Consider the following 27524-nt stretch of genomic DNA (forward strand, 5'->3'; position numbering starts at 1 on the left):
CCATGTAAAAGACACTTTTTACAGCTTTTACATTAATGCTAGCAAGACAAATCTTTGTTTGGCTTGCTTGCTTTGTTTGCTCAAGCATGGTAATTAAGATAGGCGGGGCTTCAACTTGTATACACATCATACTTAGATTGTATTGGATGTTATGTCTGAGGTTAAGGACACTTAATTTTAAAACATCACATGACAAATATTCTCACATGTTTTCTCACCTGTAAAAATACAATAATTTGTCAATGAAAGAAAAATATAAACTTTTTTCTTGTATGAGGCTGATCGAGAAACTTATAACATATCAATATATTAGTTCAGTCAGTTATTTCCATGTCTCTCCTTCGATTATGCAACTCAAGAAATTTTCCAAAAAATGGGAAACAATTGTATCGAAAAGAGAAAATCGAGTGCACCTTTTTTATGTTAGGGTGTGTTTGAGATGAATATTTTGTCTTGAAAATGTACAAAACAAGAGTATTTGATACATTATCTCGCTTCAGACTCTATCATTTTATATAGCAAAGCTACAGGTTGACTCTTTAACATAAAAAAATCACAGTACTAAAAGATGAAATATAGGGGCCAAGTGAAATACCTATCCAGTGGATCACAAAATCAGAGTAGGTGTGTTCGAATAGCTATTTTACTAAAAGTGCTTGACAGTCTTTAAGTTGGATCTCTGAAAAAATAATTGTCTTCCGTTTCTACGATTGTGAAAATGAACTGGCGTAATAGGAAGATAATTTCGACGAAGTAGAATCCTGTCTGTATTGTATATTTACAGGTAAGGAAACATGTGAGAATATGTATCTTGTGATGTTTTAAAATTTAGTGACCTTAACCTCCAACATAACGTCCAATAAAATTTAAGTATGATGTATACAAGCTGAAGCCCCGCCTATCTCAATTACCATGCTTGAGCAAACATTGATACAAACAAAGCAAGCAAGCCAAACAAAGATTTGTCTTGCTAGCATTAATGTAAAAGCTGTAAAAGTTAATGAAAGAACATGTTTAAATATAAAAGGAACACCTTACAATTTTCATAATTGTGAATTTTCTTTGTTCAAATAACTATGAACATACACTACAGCGCAGGTGGATTCTGCTTTGTCTACCGGCCCACCAAAGGAGTGGGCACCGGGTGGGCAAAAATTCTACCTTGTCCACTCTGCTCACCCATAGGAGTGGGCATGCAGTTTCTTTTGTTTAATCTAAAAAAAAACATGCAAGTACAATCACTTGAAAAAAGCAGATAAGCATTTGTAATCAATATTTTTACAAAAAAGAGATTATAGCTAGAGTGGGCACGGGTAGGCAGGTGGAAAAGGCAAAATCAAACACAGGCTGTTGTGTGTCTCAAATTCCAATAAAAACAGCTATTAAAAGAGGGACAAAAGATACCAAAGGGACAGTCAAACTCATCAATCCATATCAAACTGACAACGCCATGGCTAAAAATGAAAAAGACAAACAAACTAAAGCACACACAACACAACATAGAAAACTAAAGAATAAACAACACGAACCCCACCAAAAACCTAGGGATGATTTCACGTATTGCATTTCTTTTTTTATAAGCACAAACATTATTAATTTGTAATTAAGCCTAGAAACCAACTCTTTTCTTAAAAAATATTTAATATTTAATACCAAACATGCATTTTGGGTTTACGATTGCATTTCTTTTTTAAAGAAAGCAACTTGTTTCTTTTTTCTATAAATTATTGATTAACACCGAGAAGTTTGAATGACATTTTCCTAGCATATTATCTTTGTTTACTTCCCCTTACATACTTTCCCGTTATAATGTAATCAACATGATCAATGACAGAAGAGAATTATGTTAAAAATTATGATTTGAATGTAAGAAACTAAATAATAATTACTAAGTATCACAGTTATTTTATTAAAACATATTTTAAGCCATTTGGAATACAGATGCGGATCAAGGAATTTGTAGAAAAGGGGCGTTGTCGTTGGCTTACTGCCATACGGCTAGTCCAAATAATTATGACGTCTGGCAAGGCGGGGGGTTACACTAATGACTGGACCGAATGACAGGACCAAATGACAGGACCAAATGAAAAATACTAATAACTTTTTCATTTCTCAAAGGATTGATCTCAAATTTGAAACATAATAAGATTTCATCATTTGATATATAGATTTAAAAAAATAAATTAAAAAAAATTGTAAGAAACTTTAGAAAACGTGACATGACCAATTCTGGTAATGACAGGACCAACATCGACAATGACAGGACCAAATAAAAATGCTAATAACTTTTTTATTTTTCAAAGGAATTATCTCAGATTTGAAATATAAAATGATATGTCATATTTTGAAACCAAAATGTTATAAAAAATATAGATTTTTTTCAAAAACTTTCGAAAACATGACCATCGCTGACTGACATGACCAACCTCGACAATGACCGGACCAGGTGAAATTGCTAATTACTCTTTTATTTCTCAGAATATTTCTCTGAAATTTGAAATATGTGAAGATTGTGCCATTTTATACATAAATATAAGAAAAAAGGGGAAAAAAGCTTGCTGTAATGTGACCTGGTCAACGTTGTCAATGATAGGACAATCCTCGACAATGACAGGACCAAATAAAAATTCTCATTATGCTTTATTTTTTGTCATAATATTCCTCTCAAATTTGAAATAATGACAATTTAGACCATTTCGCACATCATATAAGAAAAATATAGAAAAAAAAACGTATTGAAAGCTTTCGGTTATGTGACCTGACCAACATCGGCTATGATCTGGCCGATGAAACTGAATCATAATTTCTTTCTTATTTTAATGAAATTGTTCAATTCTGATCTATAATAAGTAAGATATTTCTTAAAAATTCAGGAAAATATATTTTATGATGGTTAAAAATCTTGACCTAGCTGCTAAACGTATGTTGGCGTAGTTTAAGAGATAGTTCATGTAACTAAAAATAAATTAAGATTTATTGAATTATCATCATAATATTTCTTGATATCATGAAGTCCAATTTAAGCCACTTTGGAAAGGTATCAAACCTTTTAAAGTAGTCCGTGAAAATGTTTGCTTCAGTATATTTTATGAAAATATTTAAAAACTGCCAAGAAATCATGCATGCAATGGTCGGGCATACTTCAAGAAATGTTTATTTGTTTATTATAAGAAATAAAACTAACAAGATATATCCTGCATTAACTCGAGCATTCCTTTAGTAATGCATGGAAATAATTATTTACTGTTCTGAAAATATTAATAAAACAACGACATGAACTATTATGTGATTTTAATTACTGTCATCACAATCTTTATTGGATATATCAACTTCTTTATGGCTTATGTCACATCTTTTGTTTGTTACCTTTTAATTGTGTTCAGACGTGTCAGATTATGACCAGTAATTAATATACAAAATATTCTGAATGAATGAATGAATGATCTTTATTCTCATAAACGAAAAACATATAGTTACAGAGAAGATATAACAATGATATATATAGCATATATATGAGATATAGCATGTGTGAAATATCAATTAATATGATAAATATTTGTACAAAAGATAAATAAACATATAGTTGTACTAATCAGAAGGATAGACTTTCACAGCAATATATTTAATAATCAACAAAGTTTCTCAAGCTCAACAATATTTCTACACCTCTATTTAATACAGTATACCAATAAAAAGTTCAAATAACGCGGTGGGCGTTCGCAGACCTAACGTTTTTCCCCAAGTTAGCTTTTTTCCCTTATTTGCTAAAAACTTAATCATTCAATCTTAATGTGTGTTTTTTTTATAATTAATTTCAACAAGGATTTGTATAGTAGGAACTATGGTCATTTCACGTTTTTGCAAAAAAAAAAATTAGATTTTTTTTTCTTTAGGTATGCCTTGTCTTTAATTGATGTATTAAAAAAGATGAGATCTTATTATATCTTAAATCTGAGATAATTCCTGTCATTGTCGAGGTTTGTCCTGTCATTGTCAGTGTTGGTCAGGTCACATTACAGCAAGCTTTTAATATTTTTTTTTCTATATTATTCCTTTCTCTATGTATAAAATGGTTAAATCTATAATTATATTTCAAATTTCAGAAAATATGTTTTAGAAATAAAAGAGTAATTAGCCATTTCATCTGGTCCTGTCATTGTCGAGGTTGGTCATGTTTCGAAAGTTTTTGAAAAAAATCTATATTTTTTTATAACATTTATGTTTCAAAATATGACATATCATTTTATGTTTCAAATCTGAGATCATTCTTTTGAAAAATAAAAAAGTTATTGGCATTCTTATTTGGTCCTGTCATTGTCAATGTTGGTCCTGTCATTATCAGAGTTGGTCCTGTCACGTTTTCTAAAGTTTCTTACAATTTTTTTTTATTTATTTTTTTAAATCTATATATCAAATGATGAAATCTTATTATGTTTCAAATTTGAGATCAATTCTTTGAGAAATGAAAAAGTAATTAGCATTTTTCATTTGGTCCTGTCATTCGGTCCTGTCATTCGGTCCAGTCATTAGTGTAACCCCAAGGCGGGTACCACGATTTCCCGAGAAATACGAGAAAAACGTAATATCCCCAAAACAAACTAATTTATCCCCGAGAAAAAGATTTTTAATGATGTTATAGGTATTATACTGCTTAAATTAGTGTAACAGCATACAATAATAAGGTTTAAGGCGTTCATAATTAATAAAAATACACGCAATCTTCAGAAAATCGATCTTTATATAATCATATATTTATAGAAAGACAGAACCAAATGAAAAATGCTTATAACTTTTTCATTTCTAAAAGGATTAATCTCAAATTTGTAACTAAATTAAATTTCATCATTTTTAAATGAAATTACACTTTTATTGAATAAAAACGCGTAATATCTCTAATTAATATTCTTTAGTATTGTGAATAGTAGTATGACACTATAAAAAGAAGCATAACACCATAAAAAATCTTTTTCTCGGGATATATCAGTTTGTTTTGGGGATATAATGTTTTTTTCTGGGACGCCTTCCTACGTCTTTTCTGGGACGCCTTCCTACGACCTACGACGTAGGAAGGCGTCCCAGAAAAAAATTAAAATAGCCTTGCCAGACGTTATTATTATTTGGACTACTCAGGAACATATATATGTATACTGTTCCCAGGACTACCATACGGCATACCTACATGATACATGTAAGATCGTTATGGGGCTCATATGGAAGGATCCTTTTTAGACCTCTTTATTTTAGTACACTTTCAAAACTGATACAATCATCAATCCTGCATGGTTTGGGGCAATATTTCACACAATAATAAGTTATGTATAGAAGAACTATGTGTGCATGTCCTCATCAATTTAATTGAATTCTACTTAAGGGCATACATACATTTACAGGGGAGGTAATGACGTTGCTAACGTAAATTGTTATTTCCAGGACGTCACCCTATGACTTATCGGGGAAAAGATGCAGTTTTCGGCTGATTTTTAGCATTTCAACTTATTTAACTTAAAAACAAGTTCATGCCTTCATGGACCCCTCTTTTTAGCTCACCTGTCCCGAAGGGACAAGTGAGCTTATGCCATCACTTGGCGTCCGTCGTCTTCCGTCGTCTGTCGTCCGTCGTCGTCTGTCGTCGTCTGTTGTCGTAAACTATTTCAAGAATCTTCTCCTCTGAAACTACTGGGCCAAATACTTTCAAACTTTAACTGAATGTTCCTTAGGGTATCTAATTTATAAATTGTATCCGAAGTTTTGATCTATCAACAAACATGGTCGCCATTGCTAAAAATAGAACATAGGGGTCAAATGCAGTTTTTGGCTTATAACTCAAAAACCAAAGCATTTAGAGCAAATCTGACATGGGGTAATATTGTTTATCAGGTCAACCTGTTGTTGGGTTGCTGCCCCTGAATTGGTAATTTTAAGGAAATTTTGCTGTTTTTATACGACCGCAAAATTTGAAAAAATTTTCGTCGTATATTGCTATCACGTTGGCGTCGGCGTCGTCGTCCGAATACTTTTAGTTTTCGCACTCTAACTTTAGTAAAAGTGAATAGAAATCTATGAAATTTTAACACAAGGTTTATGACCACAAAAGGAAGGTTGGGATTGATTTTGGGAGTTTTAGTCCCAACATTTTAGGAATTAGGGGCCAAAAAGGGCCCAAATAAGCATTTTCTTGGTTTTCGCACTATAACTTTAGTTTAAGTAAATAGAAATCTATGAAATTTTGACATAAGGTTTATGACCACAAAAGAAAGGTTGGGATTGATTTTGGGAGTTTTGGTCCCAACAGTTTAGGAATTAGGGGCCAAAAAAGGGCCAAAATAAGCATTATTCTTGGTTTTCGCACAATAACTTTAGTTTAAGTAAATAGAAATCAATGAAATTTAAACACAATGTTTATGACAACAAAAGGAAGGTTGGTATTGATTTTGGGAGTTTAGGTCCCAACAGTTTAGGAATTAGGGGCCAGAAAGGGACCCAAATAAGCATTTTTTTTGGTTTTCGCACCATAACTTTAGTTTAAGTAAATAGAAATCTATGAAATTTTGACATAAGGTTTATGACCACAAAAGAAAGGTTGGGATTGATTTTGGGAGTTTTGGTTTCAACAGTTTAGGAATTAGGGGCCAAAAAAGGGCCCAAATAAGCATTATTCTTGGTTTTCACACAATAACTTTAGTTTAAGTAAATAGAAATCTATGAAATTTAAACACAAGGTTTATGACCATAAAAGGAAGGTTGGTATTGATTTTGGGAGTTTTGGTCCCAACAGTTTAGGAATAAAGGGCCCAAAGGGTCCAGATTTAAACTTTGTTTGATTTTATCAAAAATTGAATAACTGGGGTTCTTTGATATGCCGAATCTAACTGTGTATGTAGATTCTTAATTTTTGGTCCCGTTTTCAAATTGGTCTACATTAAGGTCCAAAGGGTCCAAAATTAAACTTAGTTTGATTTTAACAAAAATTGAATCCTTGGGGTTATTTGATATGCTGAATCTAAAAATGTACTTAGATTTTTTATTATTGGCCCAGTTTTCAAGTTGGTCCAAATCGGGGTCCAAAATTAAACTTTGTTTGATTTCATCAAAAATTGAATAATTGGGGTTCTTTGATATGCCAAATCTAACTGTGTATGTAGATTCTTAATTTTTGGTCCAGTTTTCAAATTGGTTTACATTAACGTCCAAAGGGTCCAAAATTAAACTAAGTTTGATTTTAACAAAAATTAAATTCTTGGGCTTATTTGATATGCTTTATCTAAATATGTACTTTGATTTTTGATTATGGGCCCAGTTTTCAAGTTGGTCCAAATCAGGATTCCATATCAAGTATTGTGCAATAGCAAGAAATTTTCAATTGCACAGTATTGCACAAAAGCAAGAAATATCTAATTGCACAATATTGTGCAATAGCAATTAATTTTCAATTGGAGTTATCTTTCTTTGTATAGAATAGTAGTTGATAATATATGTTGGAAATTTACCAGACATGACTATGATGTCATTTTCTATTTTTATTTGCCAATAACTTTATGTAAATAACTTCATTGGAAATTTGCCAATATAAAATGTTGCTGATGAAGCTTTTTTTCCTTATCTTATCTAAAATGTTTTTAGATAATGTATGTTGGACATTTGCCAGACATAACTATGATGTCATTTTCTATTTTTATTTGCCAATAACTTTATGTAAATAACTTCATTGGAAATTTGCCAATATAAAATGTTGCTGATGAAGTTTTTTTTATTGTTTTATACAATAAACAATGTATATTCACTTTTACTACCAACCAATCTTTACCATTCAGTGATAACAAGCACTTTATTTTACATTTTAATATCTTATGATGTATTTAAAAGAGTAGTTATTGTTGCAAACTCCATTAGAAATTTGAATTGATATCAGTTTTGGAAAAAGGGAAACAGGGATGTGAAAAAAAGAGGGGGGGGGGGGGTTAAATTTTTCTCATTTCAGATTTCATAAATAAAAAGAAAATTTCTTCAAACATTTTTTTAAAAGGATTAATATTCAACAGCATAGTGAATTGCTCAAAGGCAAAAAAAAAACTTTTAAGTTCATTAGACCACATTCATTCTGTGTCAGAAACCTATGCTGTGTCAACTATTTAATTTTAGATTTAAAAAGTTTGAAGAAATCTTTAATTGATTTGTAAAATCTTGACATTTGTTTTGTGTAAAAAAAACAACATATAATGTCAAAAATTTGATCACAATCCAAATTCAGAGCTGTATCACGCTTGAATGTTTTGTCCATACTTGCCCCAACTGTCCAGGGTTCGACCTCTGCGGTCGTATAAAGCTGCGCCCTGCGGAGCACCTGGTTGGTTATTATCTTGAATATTATTATAGATAGAGATAAACTGTAAACAGGAATAATGTTCAGCAAAGTAAGATTTACAAATAAGTCAACATGACGGAAATGATCAGTTGATCCCTTTAGGAGTTATTGCCCTTTATAGTCAATTTTTAACCATTTTTCGTAAATCTTAGTAATCTTTTACAAAAATCTTCTCCTCTGAAACTACTGGGCCAAATACTTCCAAACTTTAACTGAATGTTCCTTAGGGTATCTAGTTTGTAAATTATATCCGAAGTTGTGATCCATCAACAAACATGGTCGCCATTGCTAAAAATAGAACATAGGGGTCAAATGCAGTTTTTGGCTTATAACTCAAATACCAAAGCATTTAGAGCAAATCTGACATGGGATAATATTGTTTATCAGGTCAAGATCTATCTGCCCTGAAATTTTCAGATGAATCAGACCTGTTGTTGGGTTACTGCCCCTGAATTGGTAATTTTAAAGAAATTTTGCTGTTTTTGGTTATTATCTTGAATATTATTATAGATAGAGATAAACTGTAAACAGCAATAATGTTCAGCAAAGTAAGATTTACAAATAAGTCAAACATGACGGAAATGGTCAGTTGACCCCTTTAGGAGTTATTGCCCTTTATAGTCAATTTTTCACCATTTTTTGTAAATCTTAGTAATCTTTTACAAAAATCTTCTCCTCTGAAACTACTGGGCCAAATACTTCCAAACTTTAACTGAATGTTCCTTAGGGTATCTAGTTTGTAAATTATATCCGAAGTTGTGATCCATCAACAAACATGGTCGCCATTGCTAAAAATAGAACATAGGGGTCAAATGCAGTTTTTGGCTTATAACTCAAATACCAAAGCATTTAGAGCAAATCTGACATGGGATAATATTGTTTATCAGGTCAAGATCTATCTGCCCTGAAATTTTCAGATAAATCAGACAACCTGTTGTTGGGTTGCTGCCCCTGAATTGATAATTTTAAGGAAATTTTGCTGTTTTTGTTTATTATCTTGAATATAATTATAGATAGAAATAAACTGTAAACAGCAATAATGTTCAGCAAAGTAAGATCTTCAATTAAGTCAATTTGACCAAAATTGTCAATTGACCCCTTAAGGAGTTATTGCCCTTTAAAGACTTTTTTCACAATTTGTTCATCATGTTGACTTACTTTAAAAATTCTTCTCCTTTGAAACTGCTTTATCAATTTCAGCCAAACTTAGGCTAAATGAGTTTCAGAGTATCTAGTATAAGTTTTATATTTTATTTCCTTGTATGTCAAGAAACATAGCTCCTATGGCTAAAATAGAACATAGGAGAAAATGATTATTTTTTTTGGCTTTTGAAGAAAATAGGACAATCCAAAAAACATTTAAATAAATTGAAAAGCCAAAATAATCATTGATGAGAGATTTAACCAAAAGAATTAAGGTGAGCGATTCAGGCTCTTGAGAGCCTCTTGGTTAAAATGCCATTTGGTTTGATTAAGCGAAAAGATTATGTGGGCCAATTTTCATGAAAACGTACATAGTGCAATTTTGTTTAAATTTGATAAATATACAGCAAAAAATGATGTTTTTTTCTACATTCATGAACATTTGATAAATATGAGTTATTTCTGAATAAGAAATGTATACAGTTTTAGGATACTTATAAAATACAGAAATTACAAATTATTTATAAACAAACAAAAAATTGTGCTTATCTTTTAAAACAAAAAGCTATGTTTTTCTTTCGAAAGGAAAATTACAGCCACAAATCGTAATTTTGCACAAATATACAAATTTTGACCTCTTTTTACTCAAAAAGTATATGTAGCACATGAAGGTATATTTTTTATTTGGCCGTGGCTATTTTGCCAGCTCCGGCAAAATAGTCTCTTAGGGGCTATTTTACCAGCTACGACAAAATAGCCTCCTTGGTGCTATTTTGCCGGTGTCGTATGGTATTTGGAACCCCCTAAAAAGTGAACCCAGGGTCAATATACCATGCGATAAAATGACCCCGGAGTCGTAATACCGCATGGTATTTTGACCGGGGTCATTTTTTACATATGGTATTTTGAACCCCCCTGCGGCACATTGAACCCCTCTGTTTTTGATAAATAGTATTGCAGATTATCTAATTTAATATTTATTGGCTATCATTTTTTGGAAAATGACGCAGTCATTGTTCCATAACTGCCGACCTGAACTTCATTACATTGCTCTGCCTACCGCGCTTGGTTTCGTATTTCCTATTTTCCAAACAAACTGGAACCTGCTTGTGTTATCATTATGCATCATTGTGTAGTATTAAACCAGCCAGGACCCAGTTTACACTGGTTTTTGCTTGTATTCCACTACACTCGAACAAAGTGTTGTAGTTTGACGGGAACCAGTTTTAGAATTTGTAAACTACAAAACGTAATCGGTTATTGTTCATTCCGTTTTGGTGTTTCATACCGACTTATATGGTTTGAATAAGCTTAAGACCATTTAAACATTAATGTGATAGGTATATTAAAGATTGTTTTACAAAAGGATTGAACTGTTTTACTTTCAAAGTCGTACTATAGGGATATCTGTCATATACGGATTTCCACTCTCACCGGTTAATTTCTTCTTTTACACGTGCTTTGGAAACTTCCTGTTTAATCGCAAGTTTTAAAATTGTTTTTGAGTGAATTAAACTTATTTTAACAATCATGAAGCGTTCCAGAATCATTTTAAAGCAGTTTCTTCTTCTCTTTGATGATGGGAAATAGGTTTTCTCAAGAAAATACCGCAAACGATCGCAGAGGAATTGAAACGTACAAGTCAAGTCGGCACCTGGTTAAATTGGCATCTAGTCAAATCGGCACCTATTCGACGTCAATTCGGCATCCAATAATATTTGATATAATATTTTCTATTCAATTAATTAATTACTGTTACCAAGTACATAGTGAATATGTTGTTGTGTATTTCGGTAAACCACGAAACGAAAGTGAATATGTGGTGTATAAAGGTAAACAACGAAGCCCTTACCAAAGCTGTTGTTTTAACAATTAGACAATTTGTGTAATTGTAAAAACAAGTCAATTATTAAAATAAAATGGAAAACTATGAGTCCCTTTCAATAAATCAAACTTTCATGCCAAATAATTAGCAAATTTAAGGTGTTTGTTTTTCAGTAAAGTTTAAACAGCATTAAACCAACAATCCTGTAAAATGCTCAACTGGTTAAAATAATGCAGAAAAATACACAATATCTCATGTATTAGTCCAAATAATTATGACGTCTGGCAAGGCTAATTTATTATTTTTCTGGGACGCCTTCCTACGACGTTCAGGTGCCAATTTAACTAGGTGCCAGTTTGACTAGAATTCTTTGACAAATGTTTGAAACTATCTGAGTTTCATTAGACCTTTGATAGCAGTAACAAAAAGATTATTTACTTAATATTTTGTGGGAGAAGGGGGTTCAGACTGTGTGGCATCAGGTCTGTTTGTGCCCAATACATTTTCGCACCCTACACGTTCGCACATTCACACTCTACTCATTCACGCCCAATTTTAATTCAAATTCAAGTTGAATAATTGGAAAATTATGGTTGTTGTTTTAAATTGCTTTGGTGTAAATACTGAATGTATTTATAGCTTGGTATGAGTAAAACATTGAAGATATTTTAAAGGAAAAAACACAAAAGATAATTGTTTTTAACAGCTTGGTCCCATTGATCTGAAACAACGAAACAATAAAACATAGAAACCAAAATATAGCAATCCACTAATATAACCAAAACATGATAAAATTTATTCAACACGCAGAAACAAACATAGTCAGAATCTCACTTCATTTTGAAACAAGTCAATGAAACAAGTTATAGCAATACACTAACCAAAACATGATTAAGAGTTATTCAACACAAAATAAAACGTTGACAAAATACCACTTTATTTAGAAAGGATTATTATTATTTTTAGCAATACCTTATCCAAAACATAATTAAGATTTATTCAACACAAAAAAAAAATTGCTGTCTAACTTTATTTTGAGACAATGACAACAATTATACTTATAAGAAAACACTTGCTTACATAGTTATTAAACACAAAACCAATTAAGATTGGGTGTGAACATGTAGGGTGTGAAAGTGAAAGGGGTGAAAATGAGTGGGCGCAAACGTGAATGGAAGCGAACGGACTCAGATTCAGACTATGTACCAGTGAGAAATATACAAGCCTTTCTACGGTATTTATTTGTACAATTCAGCTAGTCTTGACCTATTCATTTGTCTTAAAAAACCAGCCAGTTGTCACCTTCACTTCACACACACACACATATACGAATATCAATTATATGCTTACGATACATGTTGCATTGTTAAACTAATTACGGTATGTGAAAATCAAGACTTGCATAAAAACTATCCCAATATTAGAGACAGTGGCGTCATTTTTCTTCAGAGCTTTCAGCTCTTTGATTTTAATTTGAGGTTTTAAGTAGGGGGTTCAATATACCGCAGGGGGGTCAAAATACCATGGCTATGTAAAATTTTTAAAATATCTTTTCCAGCATGTTAACTACATACAAACTCCTCATTGGAGTATAATTAATATGTTAAGGAGTTAGGATAGCTAGAATTTTTGAAATTTAAGGTCTATAGTAGGGGGTTCAATATACCGCAGGGGGGTCAAAATACCATGGCTAAGTTAAATTTTTAAAATATCTTTTCCAGCATGTTAAATACATACAAACTACTTATTGGAGTATAATTACTATGTTAAAGAGTTAGAAAAGCTTGAATTTTTGAAATTCAAGGTCTATAGTAGGGGTTCAATATACCGCAGGGGGGTCAAGTTAAAGATATTTTGAAAATTTTACTTTGCCATGGTATTTTGACCTCCCTGCGGTATATTAAACCCCCTACTTTAGACCTTTAATTAAAAAAAATTCTGGCAATTCTAACTCTTTTATATAGTAAGAATACACCAATAAGTAGTTTGTATGTACATGTATTAAACTTGCTGGAAAAGATATTTTGAAAATTTTACATAGCCATGGTATTTTGACCCCCTGCAATATATTGAACCCCTTACTCTAGACCCTTAATTTAAAAAAGACTGGCAATTCTTATTCTTTTATGTAGTTAGAATACACCAATAAGTAGTTTGTATGTATAAAACTTGCTGGAAAAGATATTTTGAAAATTTTACTTTGTCGTGGTATTTTGACCCCCTGCGATATATTGAACCCCTTACTCTAGACAATTGAAAAAATTCTGGCAATTTTGACTCTTATATGTAGTTAGAATACACCAACAAGTTTGTATGTATTAAACTTGATGGAAAAGACATTTTGAAAATTTTACTTTGCCATGGTATTTTGACACCCCCCTGCGGTATATTGAACCCCCTACTCGAGACCTTTAATTCAAAACATTCAGGCAATTCTAACTCTTTTATGTTGTAAGAATAGACCAATAAGTTAGTTTGTATGTACAACATGTATTAAACTTGATCGAAAAGATATTTTGAAAATTTTACTTTGCCATGGTATAATTTGACCACCCTGCAGTATATTGAACCCCTTACTCTAGGCCTTTAATTTCAGAAATTCTGGCAATAGACCACTTTCGAGTTCATCCGTCACCGGCAAAAACTCGTCAATTATACACGCCTTTATGACGTCATTTACCAGATAGAGGGGCTCGCCTGTATCCCTGCACTATTTACGTTCATCAAGCGTCTTAGTGATCGTCTTTGTGCAGGATAAACTAGAAATAATGGTTGCTCTGTAGGTACTTACTGACATTTCCCTAATGACAGCAGTGTTGATTGTCAATTTTGAGAATTCAATTTGCCGAATAATTCGTACAATATAGAATTATAGTTTTCCAACCACTCGCTCAACATTGGAAGGAAGTGACGACGCCCCCAAACGCACAAATGACGATGATAAAGGCGCGTATAATTGACGAGTTTTTTCCGGTGACGGATGAACTCGAAAGTGGTCTATTCGAACTCTTTTATGTAGTAAGAATACATCAATAAGTAGTTTGTATGTATTAAACTTGCTTGTAAAGATATTTTGAAAATTTTACTTTGACATGGTATTTTGACCCCTTACTCTAGACCTTTAATTTCCAAAAATCTGGCAATTCTAACACTTTTATGTAGTTAGAATTCACCAATAAGTAGTTTGTATGTATTTAACTTGCTGGAAAAGATATTTTTTTAAATTTTACTTCGCCATGGTATTTTGACCCCCTCCCCCTTTTTTTACCATGGAAAATCAAAACTACCCTTATATATGTTCCAGACCATATGAGTATTTGGACCATATGGGTATATACTCATATGGTATGGTCGGGGTAATTAACACTCTGTTACAGTTTACTTTTAATACTTCTAAACTCTTCATATGGTATGACCGTTCATTCAAAAGACGCTATCATATAGGTAATTTTATCGTTATATTATAATAAAAAGATAAGCAAATAAAAATAAGAAGTTTCACATTGTCAATTTTACTTAATTGTCAAATTTAAAGTAAACACATTTTATACCGATGGTCATTACCGATGGTCATAACCGATTTGTTAATACGAGTAAATGGCAATATGTCGACTAAAAAATTAAATTCCAAAAATTTCTTAATGAACTGTTACATAAGAAGTCACTGGAAAGTAGCATACTATTAGTTTATTTAAGTTGTGTTGTGAAGATGGTGTATTGCAGTCAACCATTTTACGATATTTGAGATCTAGAGCTTCTTAAAAACACTGTAGACATCAGAATTGCCAAAGACCTCGGTATCACTGTACGCAGCTGCAAAAAAGGCTTGTTTTTCACTCGCAAACAAAATGTGTAAATGAAAAAGATCGTGCACAAAACTTGCAAATGCAAAAAAGCTATGATACCGTGTGGAAGTGAATGTCATTCAAGCCTACATGCACTAATGTAACTAGCGATGAAAACTAACTATGGCATCAATATTAAATTTTTACGTAGTTTTTTTTATTATAAAATTAAAAAATTGTCATGTTTTAAACAATCACTGTTTTTTTTAGATAAAGTTCTTGTATTATTGAAACGTTTATAATGTAATTTGGAAAAATAAATATACCTATATGGTCCAAATACTCATATGGTCCGGCCCGTTCATAACCAAACGAGTATTATACTCATATGGTCCGACCATACGCGTACGGTCGGACCATATGAGTATACGCATATGGTCATGACCATACGCGTATGGTCCAAATACTCATATGGTCCGGAATATATATACATATGTTATAATTATAAATAATTAAAGCATTCAAGCTACATATGGTCTAGTTATATTGTGTCAATAAGTATTTTGAATGACATTTTGTTGGTAGAGACTTCAGAGCACTTATACCAAACAAAGATATTTCTTTTAATCAAGCATGGAAAATGTACCTCCCCTTCTTGTATGAATGATTTTTTAATCTATGATAAGCCTTAGATTAATGTAAAATGTTCTAATAATCATCTAGGATGAAAAAAACAGGGGGGTTCAATTTTACCATGGGGGTTCAATTTACCATGGGGGGAGTTCAATTTACCATAGCGGTATTTTGACCCCGGGGTCAATTTACCATGGGGTTCAAAATACCATGTGACACCGGCTCTATCAAAAAAGCGATTTATATAAAGTTTTGCTATTTTGCCGGTCTTAATTAATATTAAAATAGTAGCAAATGAATTAAGAATAGAGAAAATATAGAAATCTGTATACGTCTTCTTTAAAACATTTATACAAATCTTGCATATTAAAATTGATATTCCATGCAAAGCATTCAAACCCATACAAAACATCGACATTTTAATTAAACCTTTAATAGAAATATCCTATAAATTTGAAATAAAAAGTAACATTAATAAAAATTTTAAAATAAAATGCTTTACAGGCGTTAAAAACCAGTGCCATGTTTTTTGGTACATTTTTTTAGTCTGGTATAAGAAAGATGCTGCCACTGCAGACATGAAGTGCACATAATACTTTTTAAGATTGACTGCAATGTTCCTTTTGTGTCTGCACTGATCACTTGTTTTAAAAGTTGTAGATATATTTAACATTCATAGAAGAAATGCTGACAATAGCTATATTTATATGCATCGTCTCTACATTATTCTTTATTAGTCTGAATACTTTAGTTGCACCATATATTTATTTTTAAAGTTAAGTCTGTTTTTCATGAAATGTATAGTCCTCGTTCCACTGTTACATAATTGTCGTTTTCAAAGTGCTCCAATATCCAACAATTTAAAATTTTTACATGTAATCTAATGAGTGCCGTTCACCAAAAGTTGATTAACCAGATCTAAAAGGCAAGGAAGAGACGAAAAATTTATTGACATCTAGCCACATATGTGATTTGTGCATAAATCATTTATAAAATGTATTTCATAAAGTCTGATTAAAAATCTGAAATAAGACCGGCAAAATAGCAAAACTCTATATAAATCACTATTTTGCCAGAGTCTGCATAATAGCGCCAAGGAGGCTAATTTGCCAGAACCGGTTAAATAGCACCTAAGAGGCTAATTTGTCGGAGCCGGCAAAATAATCACTGCCTTTTTAGCTCACCTGGTCGGAAGGGCTTATATATATATAAATGTGAGCTTTTCCCATCACTTTGCGTCCGGCATCGTCGTTAACTTTTACAAAAATCTTCTTCTCTGAAACTACTGTGCCAAATTAAACCAAACTTGGCCACAATCATCATTGGGGTATCTAGTTTAAAAAATGTGTCCGGTGACCCTGCCAACCAACCAAGATGGCCGCCTGGCTAAAAATAGAACATAGGGGTAAAATGCAGTTTTTGGCTTATAACTTAAAAACCAAAGCATTTAGAGCAAATCTGACATGGGGTTTTAGTGTTTTCAAGGTCAAGATCTACAATGTACCTGCCCTGAAATTTTCAGATGAATTGGACAACTCGTTGTTGGGTTGCTGCCCCTAAATTGGTAATTTTAAGGAAATTTTACTGTTTTTGGTTATTATCTTGAATATATTTATAGATAAAAATAAACTGTAAACAGCAATAATGTTCAGCAAAGTAGATTTACAAATAATTCAACATGACCGAAATGGTCAGTTGACCCGTTTAGGAGTTATTGCCCTTTATAGTCAATTTTTAACCATTTTTCGTAAATCTTAGTAATTTTTTACAAAAATCTTCTCTAAAACTACTGGGCCAAATTAATCCAAACTTAGCCACAATCATCATTGGGGTATCTAGTTTAAAAAAATGTGTTGTGTGACCTTGCCAACCAACCAAGATGGCTGCCATGGCTAAAAATAGTACATAGGGGATAAATTGTTTATCAGGTCAAGATCCATCTGCCCTGAAATTTTCAGACCAAACAGACAACCTGTTGTTGGGTTGCTGCCCCATAATTTAGTAATTTTAAGGAAATTTTGCAGTTTTGGTTATTATCTTGAATATTATAATTAAGATAGAGATAAACTGTAAACAGCAAAAATGTTCAGCAAAGTAAGATCTAAAAATAAGTCAACATGACCAAAATTGTCAATTTACCCCTTAAGGAGTTATTGCCCTTTATAGTCATTTTTAAACAATTTTCATAACTTTTTGTAATTTTTTGTAAATTTTTAACCGGATTTTTGTTACAAAAATGTCGGTTATTGATTTGGGGATGTACGGCGGTCGGGCGGCCGCGGGGTCGGCAACCAAATGTTGTCCGTACATTTACTCATGAAACGTTCAACCAAAGCTTTTCAAATTTTAATATGTTGTTACAGACAACAAGATGAAGGTCAAGTTCAATAATGATGATTTTGACATTTACCGTTCAGGAGTTATGGTTCTTGAAAGATTGAAAAATGGCATTTCCAGTCGTGTCCGTGCATTTACGTATGAACTGTTCAACCAAAGCTTCCCAAATTTTAATATGTTGTTACTGATGACAAAATGGAGGTCAAGTTAAATAATGACGATTTTGACTTTTACCATTCTGGAGTTATGGTTCTTGAAAGATTGAAAAATGGCTTTTCAGTCGTGTCCGTGCATTTACTCATGAACTGTTCAACCAAAGCTTTTCAAATTTTAATATGTTGTTACTGATGACAAAATGGAGGTCAAGTTCAATAATGACGATTTTGACTTTTACCGTTCAGGAGTTATGGTTCTTGAAAGATTGAAAAATGGCTTTTCAAGTCGTGTTCGTGCATTTACTCATGAACCATTCAACCTAAGCTTTTCAAATTTTGATATGTTGATACTGATGACAAAATGGAGGTCAAATTTGATATTGACGATTTTCACTTTCACCGTTCATCAGTTATGGTTCTTGTGATATTGGCAGGATACAAATAAATGTTAATAAATCCGATTTGCTTTCGTTGTGACAGCCTCTTGTTAGAATATATTTTCCACTGTAATTACTGGGCCAAGTTCATTATAGATAGAGATAATTGTAGCAAGAAGAATGTCCAGTAAAGTAAGATCTACAAACACATCATGATCACCAAAACACAATTTTGTCATGAATTTATCTGTGTCTATTGTTTAATATGCACATAGACCAAGGTGAGTGACACAGGCTCTTGAGAGCCTCTAGTTTTTACATATTTCTTTTAATCAGGTAAAAAATAGTCTATATGGAAATGTTTATCATAATGTAAATACAGGATCAAAACTGTATGGTATTCCCTTAACTGATACATACATGTAACTGACTCCCAATGACAATCAATACTAATTTTAACAGCTTCCACAGTTTTTGAAGAAATAACTTCTAATCATTAATAATAGGGTGTGGAAATGTCTTAAATGAAAAGAAGTGTTACATCCATTGTTTTCACTAATTTCCAATTATGGCCACGGGTTCCTTGATGACTAGCTGCAGAACTGTAGCTCTTAGGTCCTTATGTTATTTTTTTTCTATTTGCGGACCATAGAGAGCAACTAAATTTTCTGAAGCATGACAGGAACAAGCCCCCCTTACATGCCTTATGTAAGTCAGCAGCCCCCCCCCCCCCCCCCCTTATAAAAAGTTCTGCATCTGCCACTGGTCATCAAGTAGATGCGGAACCATAGCTCTTAGGTCCTTATGTTATTTTGGTATCGTCTGCATTTTTTTTTACTATAGACTACAACATTGTAAATCATTTATGAATATTATAAAAGAACGGGTCCTAGTACACATTGGAGCACTCCAATTATTATATTTTGCCATTCAGATTTTCCCCCTTTCATCAAAAGTTGTTGTCAACGTTCAAGGGAAATTCCGCGATTTTTTACTTATCATCTTATTATGTTCATCTTAACATAAAAAACACATTTGAAAAGTTTTAAATTTATATTCCTTCTAATAACGGAGAAAATCAAGTATTTGTAACTTTTTTGGTTGAATTCTCGAGTGGGTCGTACGTTTTAGCCCGATTTGTTGAATTCTGGGAAAAAATAAAATCTGTTTAACTCTTATAGCTTATCGACAATATACGTAATTAAAAGCGCACAGCTGACGAATGGTCGTAGTTATTAACCACAATATAAGAATGAACGAAAATGAATATGCATATACCGTTTTGTATTGATTGAATTAAACTCCTATACAATTATCTCTAGTAAATGTTTTCGAATAAATTTCATTAATTATTGTTGAGATTTTTTTCATAAAATATTTCTTAAACATATTTACTGATATTGAACTGAAAATATTTCAGTTCTATTTACCGTTATTGTTTTGATAATCATTTTAATGCAACTAATGTGTGAGCAGAGTGTGTATATTATTTTGTAAAGGTCACTGTATATTTCTCGGCTTGAGGTCAATTCGTTTACCTTGTAGCTATTTAGCCGCAGGTGTGAGTTCAAGCGTACACAGGTATGAATGTTGTTATTTGGAAAGGATTAGCAGAAAGGATTACAAAGAGTATGCTGTATTTAATTAAAATACACTAAGATTTAATACACGATGAGAATAAAGATACAATAATTTTAAAAATTGTGTAAATTAATTGAAAATAAAATTCAGATTCGTAATTCCGAAAGTGTATAAAAATAAAAGGAAACAATTTTTGATTACTTTCTTAGCGGCAATTGGCGTAAAGATTCAAATATGAAGTAAAAAATATTAGTTTTAATCTTTAATAAAAACTAAATGCAATATTATCCAATTTGATATACCAGTGCACATCTGTTTGATATCATTGACTTTACCGGAATTTCTTAACTTGTATTCAAATCTGGCTGTGTTTAAATGCTAATAAAACTATCGCAATTTTAAAGTTTTTAATTGAAAAAAAAATACAACATACAACATGCATGATTTTTTTTTAGTTTCTTTTTAACATTTCATTTTCACATAATTAAATTCATTGGACAATCATTTACACGGTCTTTTTTGTGAAAAGAATACCAATTATCTAAACTAAGGCATTATTATTTTTGAGGATTTTTGTACATCTTTTTTTTTAAATTCTATGATAATATTTGTGCAATGTTGAACATGATAGCCGTCATTAATCCAAATAAGTAATACAGTAGTTATAATAACACTTATATTTTAGTCATGCATAACTGATATTGACGAATTTAGAATAGTTCGTCCATACATCGTTGTTCTTGAAACAATCATTATTAGTACACATGTAAGTTTCCTGACGTATAAGCGCCATTGAGGATGAGCTCCAGATAAAGCAGACTAGTAGCGTTTCGTTCGTTTGTTTGTTGGGAAAGGAGAGGAAATGCAACCACTTGTACAGATAAACGACAGAATTACCATACAAGCATTTATAGTCAACACAATCAGAAAGAGTTCCCATCGTTGGACGGGGAATATGAAGGCTTCCAAGAATGAACAAGTGACATGTCTAACTCTGAACAGTTAGAAAACGGACTATCAACATCGACCGCTTGTTCTTGATATTTGAAACTGCATGCATATATACGTATACGTTTATGATAGTGATGAGTTCTTGCGTCTGACAAAAAATAAATCTCTTCATGGTTATATCTTGCCATACGTGTATATTGGTTTGTATTAAGGTGATTACTCAAAATCGTTATTTGAAAATCCTGTTTGTGAGATGTAGATTCATTTCAATACAGAAATTTCGTCTATATATTAAGTTTCACAAGTGCATAACACGGAGAAGCTCTGAAGGTAAATTACTTCCATTTTGTTTGGGTGTGAACCATCGATGTTTACAGCAATATCAAAGAATAAGATGATGATGGTAGAAAGAACTATGGGCGTCATGTGGCAAATATTACATGCATATCGGACCATGAGTTGTCAATCTGTATGAAAAGATTTCCAATACAACCATATCATTGAGAAGGATTGTTTACATGTTATACTCTCGTACTAGTATTACAGGGTTCTTGTGGCGTTCACCTTTGACACACATCTTTTTAACGATGTTTAAAAAAAAGACAGAACCAATTTAATGTAATATTTCCCTATTTTTTAAATATAACTAAAAGTCTTTTATCTGACAAGAATACCCCTATTTAGCGGACAAGTAATTTATTCTTTTTTCTGTTATTGAATACCAAGAAAGAAAATATATCCCGTAATTAATTTGAAACTTTGATACTCAACAGTTTTCCAGCAAAATATTCACATCCCTTTGGGATACTTAGTGTTCATCCAGTGGCATATATGACAATTGTGATGACGAATTCCTTCCTTTGTTCGAGAACAATCTTATTGAAATATAAATCTGTGATTTTACTATGTCCACAACTTCAACTTGAATGAACCAAAGCAAAAGTTATACATCGACCTGTATTTAAATCAAATTGGTTCTCTTCTTCTTCTGGTATACAATAGTCTATCGACATTCGATGATAACATACTGATGGCATACGTGGACTAGTCTATTTACAAAACTTTTACCCCAATTTATTCAAAATATATGTTTTTTTCTTATGTTCAATGTATACATGTATATCTTTTAAATTGCGCTATAGTTCCATAACTTTCTACCCAGTCGTATAAACGAATCGTCGACAAGTGCGTACATTTTATTAAATCAATATTTCTGGTATGTTCCAATCTGTCCTTCACTATTGACAATGAGTATATATATTACATTTTCCCAAATTCACCCTTGGAAAAAATATTCAAATAGATTTTAATTTCATCAAATCTTATTTTAAGGGTATTATTTATGTTTTTATGAATAATATTCTTTACACCAGAAATATTATTTAAAAACAAGCGTATGAGTTTAGTAATGACAAGTAAGACAGAGTTGTATATTATACATCTGATAGTTCAAAATGAAAAGTTATAAGTTATCGGCCGTGTACACTGATCAATACCTGCAGAAGTGAAACGATGCATGAACTTGCAAGCCCGACAGGAAATCGCTTGAATACCTGGACGTGTCACCTCACACCCCTAACAATACCTTTGGAAGTAATACCTTTAGCCATGCTGGTGATCAGATGAGGGAAGATCAGAATTTATTTGAAAAAAAGTTTATTACTTTACAGAACTATGAACAAATTAGATTTTCGAAAACAATTTTCACGGAACACTTATTTATGATTTTAACTTTGACTTTTTACCTAATTCCAATATCAACAGTTTAAAAACAACAGACCATGGTAATTTAAAAAAAATAAGAATATTTTCCGTATCAAGTTAGTTAGTCGGATAAAACAACCGTACGATTGACAAGATATCGACACGCAATTACAACTACATCGGTTACTGTAGTTTTGTTCCTTTGTGGTTTATAGACATATCGTTGTTATTAATCGGGAAAGAAGACAAAATGACCGAACGCAGAGAATTGATACTCTAAATTTAAAATCGATGGTGATCGCTTATCTAGCGGAATAAAACTTTAATATCTATGAATTTGAGCATTTTTATACAAAATGAACATAATATCAATTTTTGATTTTTTTGCGTAGTTTCCCTTTCAGTTAAAAAGTCAGTCGTCTATCCTAATATGGATCCACAAATACCATATGAACATAGGTGCTTTGATTATCTTTTATGATTTTCAAATTCAGAAATTATTGCATGCATTTCTTAATGCGATTTTGTCATTTTCGACTAAAATGCAATTTTAATTTTTGCAATATTGAGAAAAAATCTGTTTATTTCATGTGAAACAAGAATGTGTCCCAAGTACACGGATGTCTCAACTAAATTTAATGAAATGTATATATAATGCTTATAACCACTAAACTCTGTTTAATTTCAAATTTTCATGATTTTGGCAGCTTCACTTTTACACTTATTGAGCTATGTCCCCTTATAACGTTATATGCTAGCGGGGTCATCATCTGTGTGCCTATGGACACATTCCCCATTTATTTAATATTAAAGATCTTCGTATATTACCATCTTATTATTATATATAAATTATACTGTTGTGCAAATCTTTAGACTTTCATATAAATTTGCTTTCACAAATTTGCTGATTTATCATCGTTTGTGCTGATGTTTAAAGTAATTATGAATATATAATGTGTTTCTAGCTGTGTATCACATTAACTGGTGATCCAATGGAATTTCCAACTGCTTTTTAAGATGTAATCTCCAGGCACTTAGGCTTCCACTGCAAATAAAAACTGAATGCACAATTTTAATGGTGCTGAAAGTGGCAATAAATAATCAATTAATTTAACATAAACATTTTATTTTGTTTAAAAACATCAATGTCTCAGGTCAAAACAGCTGTTTTATCATGTTTATACAAACGATAACTATTCATTGCTAGTGTAATCAACATCCTGTTTGAATAGTGAAAACCTCATTGTACAATGTACATATGCATGTACATATAACACATATAAAGTACATCATCATGTTGTGTCTGTATCAATATATGATTATATTTTACTCCTCAAAATAATATCAATACATGTATCTACAATTGTCTTCTAACTGTATAAATGATTGGATTATTAATTGCATGGGTAACCTTTTAAATGTTTTATATATATATATATATCATAAACTCATGATCAAGATATCAAGTATTGTAACTTTAAAGATCATAGAAATAGCCATGCACAAGTAATGATATTCCTTCATCAGTGGAAGTTTCACCATTTTGTTTGAAACAGTGTACTTTCCCAATATTGTTTAAAATTACATACCTGCCAACTTTTCAAAATGCCCATGGGGGTTTTACGTGCAAGATGGATCCTAGAGTTCAACAAAACATCAAGGGGGCCTTCAAATATATTTTAATGTTGTTATTTTGGCTTCTTCATACTATTACAAGCTTATAGCCATTGTAAAATTTATTGTTTTGTTTAAATTGTGGACAGAATTGCTCTTTCAAAATGTCCATGTGGGAGCCTCCATGGGGAAATCCCCCTCAAATAGTGACAGTTTGCAGGTATGAAATTATATGACATATTTCTTGATAACCAGTAGAAAACATTCATCAGACAGCTACCGATGCCCAATAGAAAAAGGAACAAAGTAGACATCTTATATCACTATACCGCCATCATTTACAAGTAGCTGTGCTTGTATACATGATATATATGTCAAGCTCTAAATTACAAATAGTCCAGGTTCATTGACTTTCTTTAATATTGTTCATTTGTTAATGTGCTGTTCGGCTAAGATAATATAAAATGCAAAGTTTATAATGGTAGTATTAGTCTTAGCCAAATTATGGACTACAATAATTTAACTATACTTTGCAACCAATCAATTATTCTTTAAAAAATTAGCATTTTATGTTTGTGCCTTCTGTCTGATAAACTAGAATTTATTATATTTTTCAGGTAAAAACAACCTATATAAATCATGTCGGGACATGCCATGCCAGCTATATGTGGTCCTTGCTTAGAAGGAGGAAATAAAAATCCATCTCTCAAATGGTGTACTATTTGTGAGGAACAGTTGTGTTCAGGGTGTGTTCAACATCATCAATCTTTAAAACTAACAAGAAATCATTATTTAACAGAAATAAGAAATGATGCTTCTTCTTCATATGCTACAGAAAACAAAGGAACAATCCTTAAAACACCTGAAACATGTGTATATCACCCATCAGTTGAAATACAGTTTTATTGCAAGAAACATGATATTATGTTATGTGATGCTTGCCTTGGTTCACATCCGTCATGTAATAGTGATATAGTTCCTATCGACCTTGCTTCCAATGGGACAAAAAACTCACAAAATTTCCACAGTATTCAAACAGAAATTACAAATATTTTACAAAGTTTCAGTGCTATTCTTGCAAATAAGCAGACAGTTGAACAGATATTTTCTAACGAGGTTTCTTCAGCAAAAAAGAAAATTGATGAAATAAGACTAGAACTGGTTAGATACCTTGAGGAAATGATTGATAAAACATTATTGAAGGATGTTGAAAGTCAAGAAAAAAAAGTTCTCGATCAATTGATGAAAGACAAAACAGTTGCAGAAGATGGACGAAAAGAAGCTGCTTGGTTCTTAGACGAAATGTCTTCCATACTGAATACGGGATCAGATAAACAAGCATTTATGTTACTGCAAAGATTGAAAGCTTTCAAGAACGTAAGGGACCTACAAGTGAAAGAAATGTCTTACAACATGCAGGCATATTCGTTGAAAATGGAACTCACTGATCCAGTTGAATTGTGTTCTAAAATGGAATTACTATTTGGAAAAGTAAATATGGAGTCAACACCATACAATGTGAACATGGTGCAAGGGATGAAAATATCAGCTATTTGTGCAACACCTGGCGAGTCAATTAAGACTGAAAAATTTGTATGCAGTGTATCAATAACGGACGCTGGTCATCTTCTTGTTGTTGAGTTGAACCTTTTTTCATCCTCAAAGGTGTTTTTATTTAATGATGCTGGAGGTCATATAAGTAATATTAAAATTCCAGGCTCACCAACAGATAGCACTGCAGTTCCTGGTGGAAACAAAGCTGTTGTATTAGTGGACAATAAAAAACTTCTATTCCTGGAAAAAGATGGTACCGGTACACTTCATTGCAAAAATATCATGAAGATGGCAAAAGGTTGTAACCTTATAACTGCCTCATGGAGTAAATTATATATCGCTTATAAAAGTGAAATTATTGTAATGGATATCAATGGTCATGCTGTCCAGTATTTGAAGACCCTTCAAATGTCCGGTGGTCAGATTCAAGCTTTTAGTGTTGGTAGGGATGATGAAGTGTATTATGCAATTGCGGATTGTTTATATTGTATGAAGGATTATGGTGAGGAAGTTTGTCTATACCAAACTCAAGATTTGAAAGATGTCTCTGGAATTGTTCTTGACACAGATGGAAATGTTTACATTTGTGGTAAGACATCGAACAATATTCATGTCTTGAAACAAAAGGATAGCTCTGCACAGGTTTTGTTAAGGGAAGGAGATGTTCTACAGAAACCCAGTGGTATTTGCTTTGACAAGTTCAGAAACATGTTATTTGTATATTACACATCCTATGATCCTATTCAAGTTTACAATGTTACAATGTAGATGATACATCATGAAAACATAACATGATGGAAAACCATAGGCAAGCAACAATTAACTTGAAGGGAGGGCCGGGTTATGATCCTATTCAAGTTTACAATGTTACAATGTAGATGATACATCATGAAAACATAACATGATGGAAAACCATAGGCAAGCAACAATTAACTTGAAGGGAGGGCCGGGTTATGCCAGTTTCTTGTCTGAGTCAGATAAAAAAAATGTTTTTTGATGCTATCAATCAAATTATTTTTTTCAATATTTGACACTTTCATGACTTTAGGTTATGAGGAAAAACTGGATTCAGAATATTTTTTTGGCATCTGCTTGACTACGTTATTTTTATTCTTCATCAAATTGAGGCTCAGAATATTTGTGAAAATAATCCTCCAGGTGCAGGATTTTTATTGCTACTTTGAAGACCTGTTGGTGGCCTTCGGCTGTTTTCTGCTCTTTGGTTGGATTGTTGTCTCTTTGACACATTCCCCATTTCCATTCTCAATTTTAAATATTCTTTATATACTATGTATAGAATGTATTATTTTTTATTAACAATTGTTAGTTTTATAGGTATGTATGATATATATTATGCATGTTGTAAGCTATTTATTTATTTCTTATCATTGATAATTATATTGTACAATTTTGTATCTCTAGATCTGTATCATAATCAATGTTTTGCAATTGCCCTTTAAGGGTATCAATAAATATATATATATACACGTATATGCAGATTTG

At 32.0% G+C, this 27524-nt stretch overlaps 1 protein-coding gene across 1 annotated transcript; it reads left to right on the forward strand.

Annotated features, from left to right (window-relative positions):
• The first annotated feature begins 1762 nt into the window (after positions 1 to 1762).
• On the forward strand, positions 1763 to 27512 carry LOC139523556 (uncharacterized). Its single transcript, XM_071317673.1, has 3 exons — positions 1763 to 1866; positions 25085 to 26829; positions 26940 to 27512. The coding sequence occupies exon 2, from the start codon at positions 25107 to 25109 to the stop codon at positions 26787 to 26789; it is 1683 nt and encodes a 560-aa protein (XP_071173774.1). The 5' UTR covers positions 1763 to 1866; positions 25085 to 25106; the 3' UTR covers positions 26790 to 26829; positions 26940 to 27512.
• Positions 27513 to 27524: the final 12 nt, after the last annotated feature.

The sequence above is a fragment of the Mytilus edulis genome, chromosome 5 (assembly GCF_963676685.1).
Source record: "Mytilus edulis chromosome 5, xbMytEdul2.2, whole genome shotgun sequence".
Lineage (NCBI taxonomy): Eukaryota > Metazoa > Mollusca > Bivalvia > Mytilida > Mytilidae > Mytilus > Mytilus edulis.

What these genes read in the sequence shown, in the direction of transcription:
- LOC139523556 (XM_071317673.1), top strand. Translation starts at nt 25,107, where the DNA reads ATGTCGGGACATGCCATGCCAGCTATATGTGGTCCTTGCTTAGAAGGA.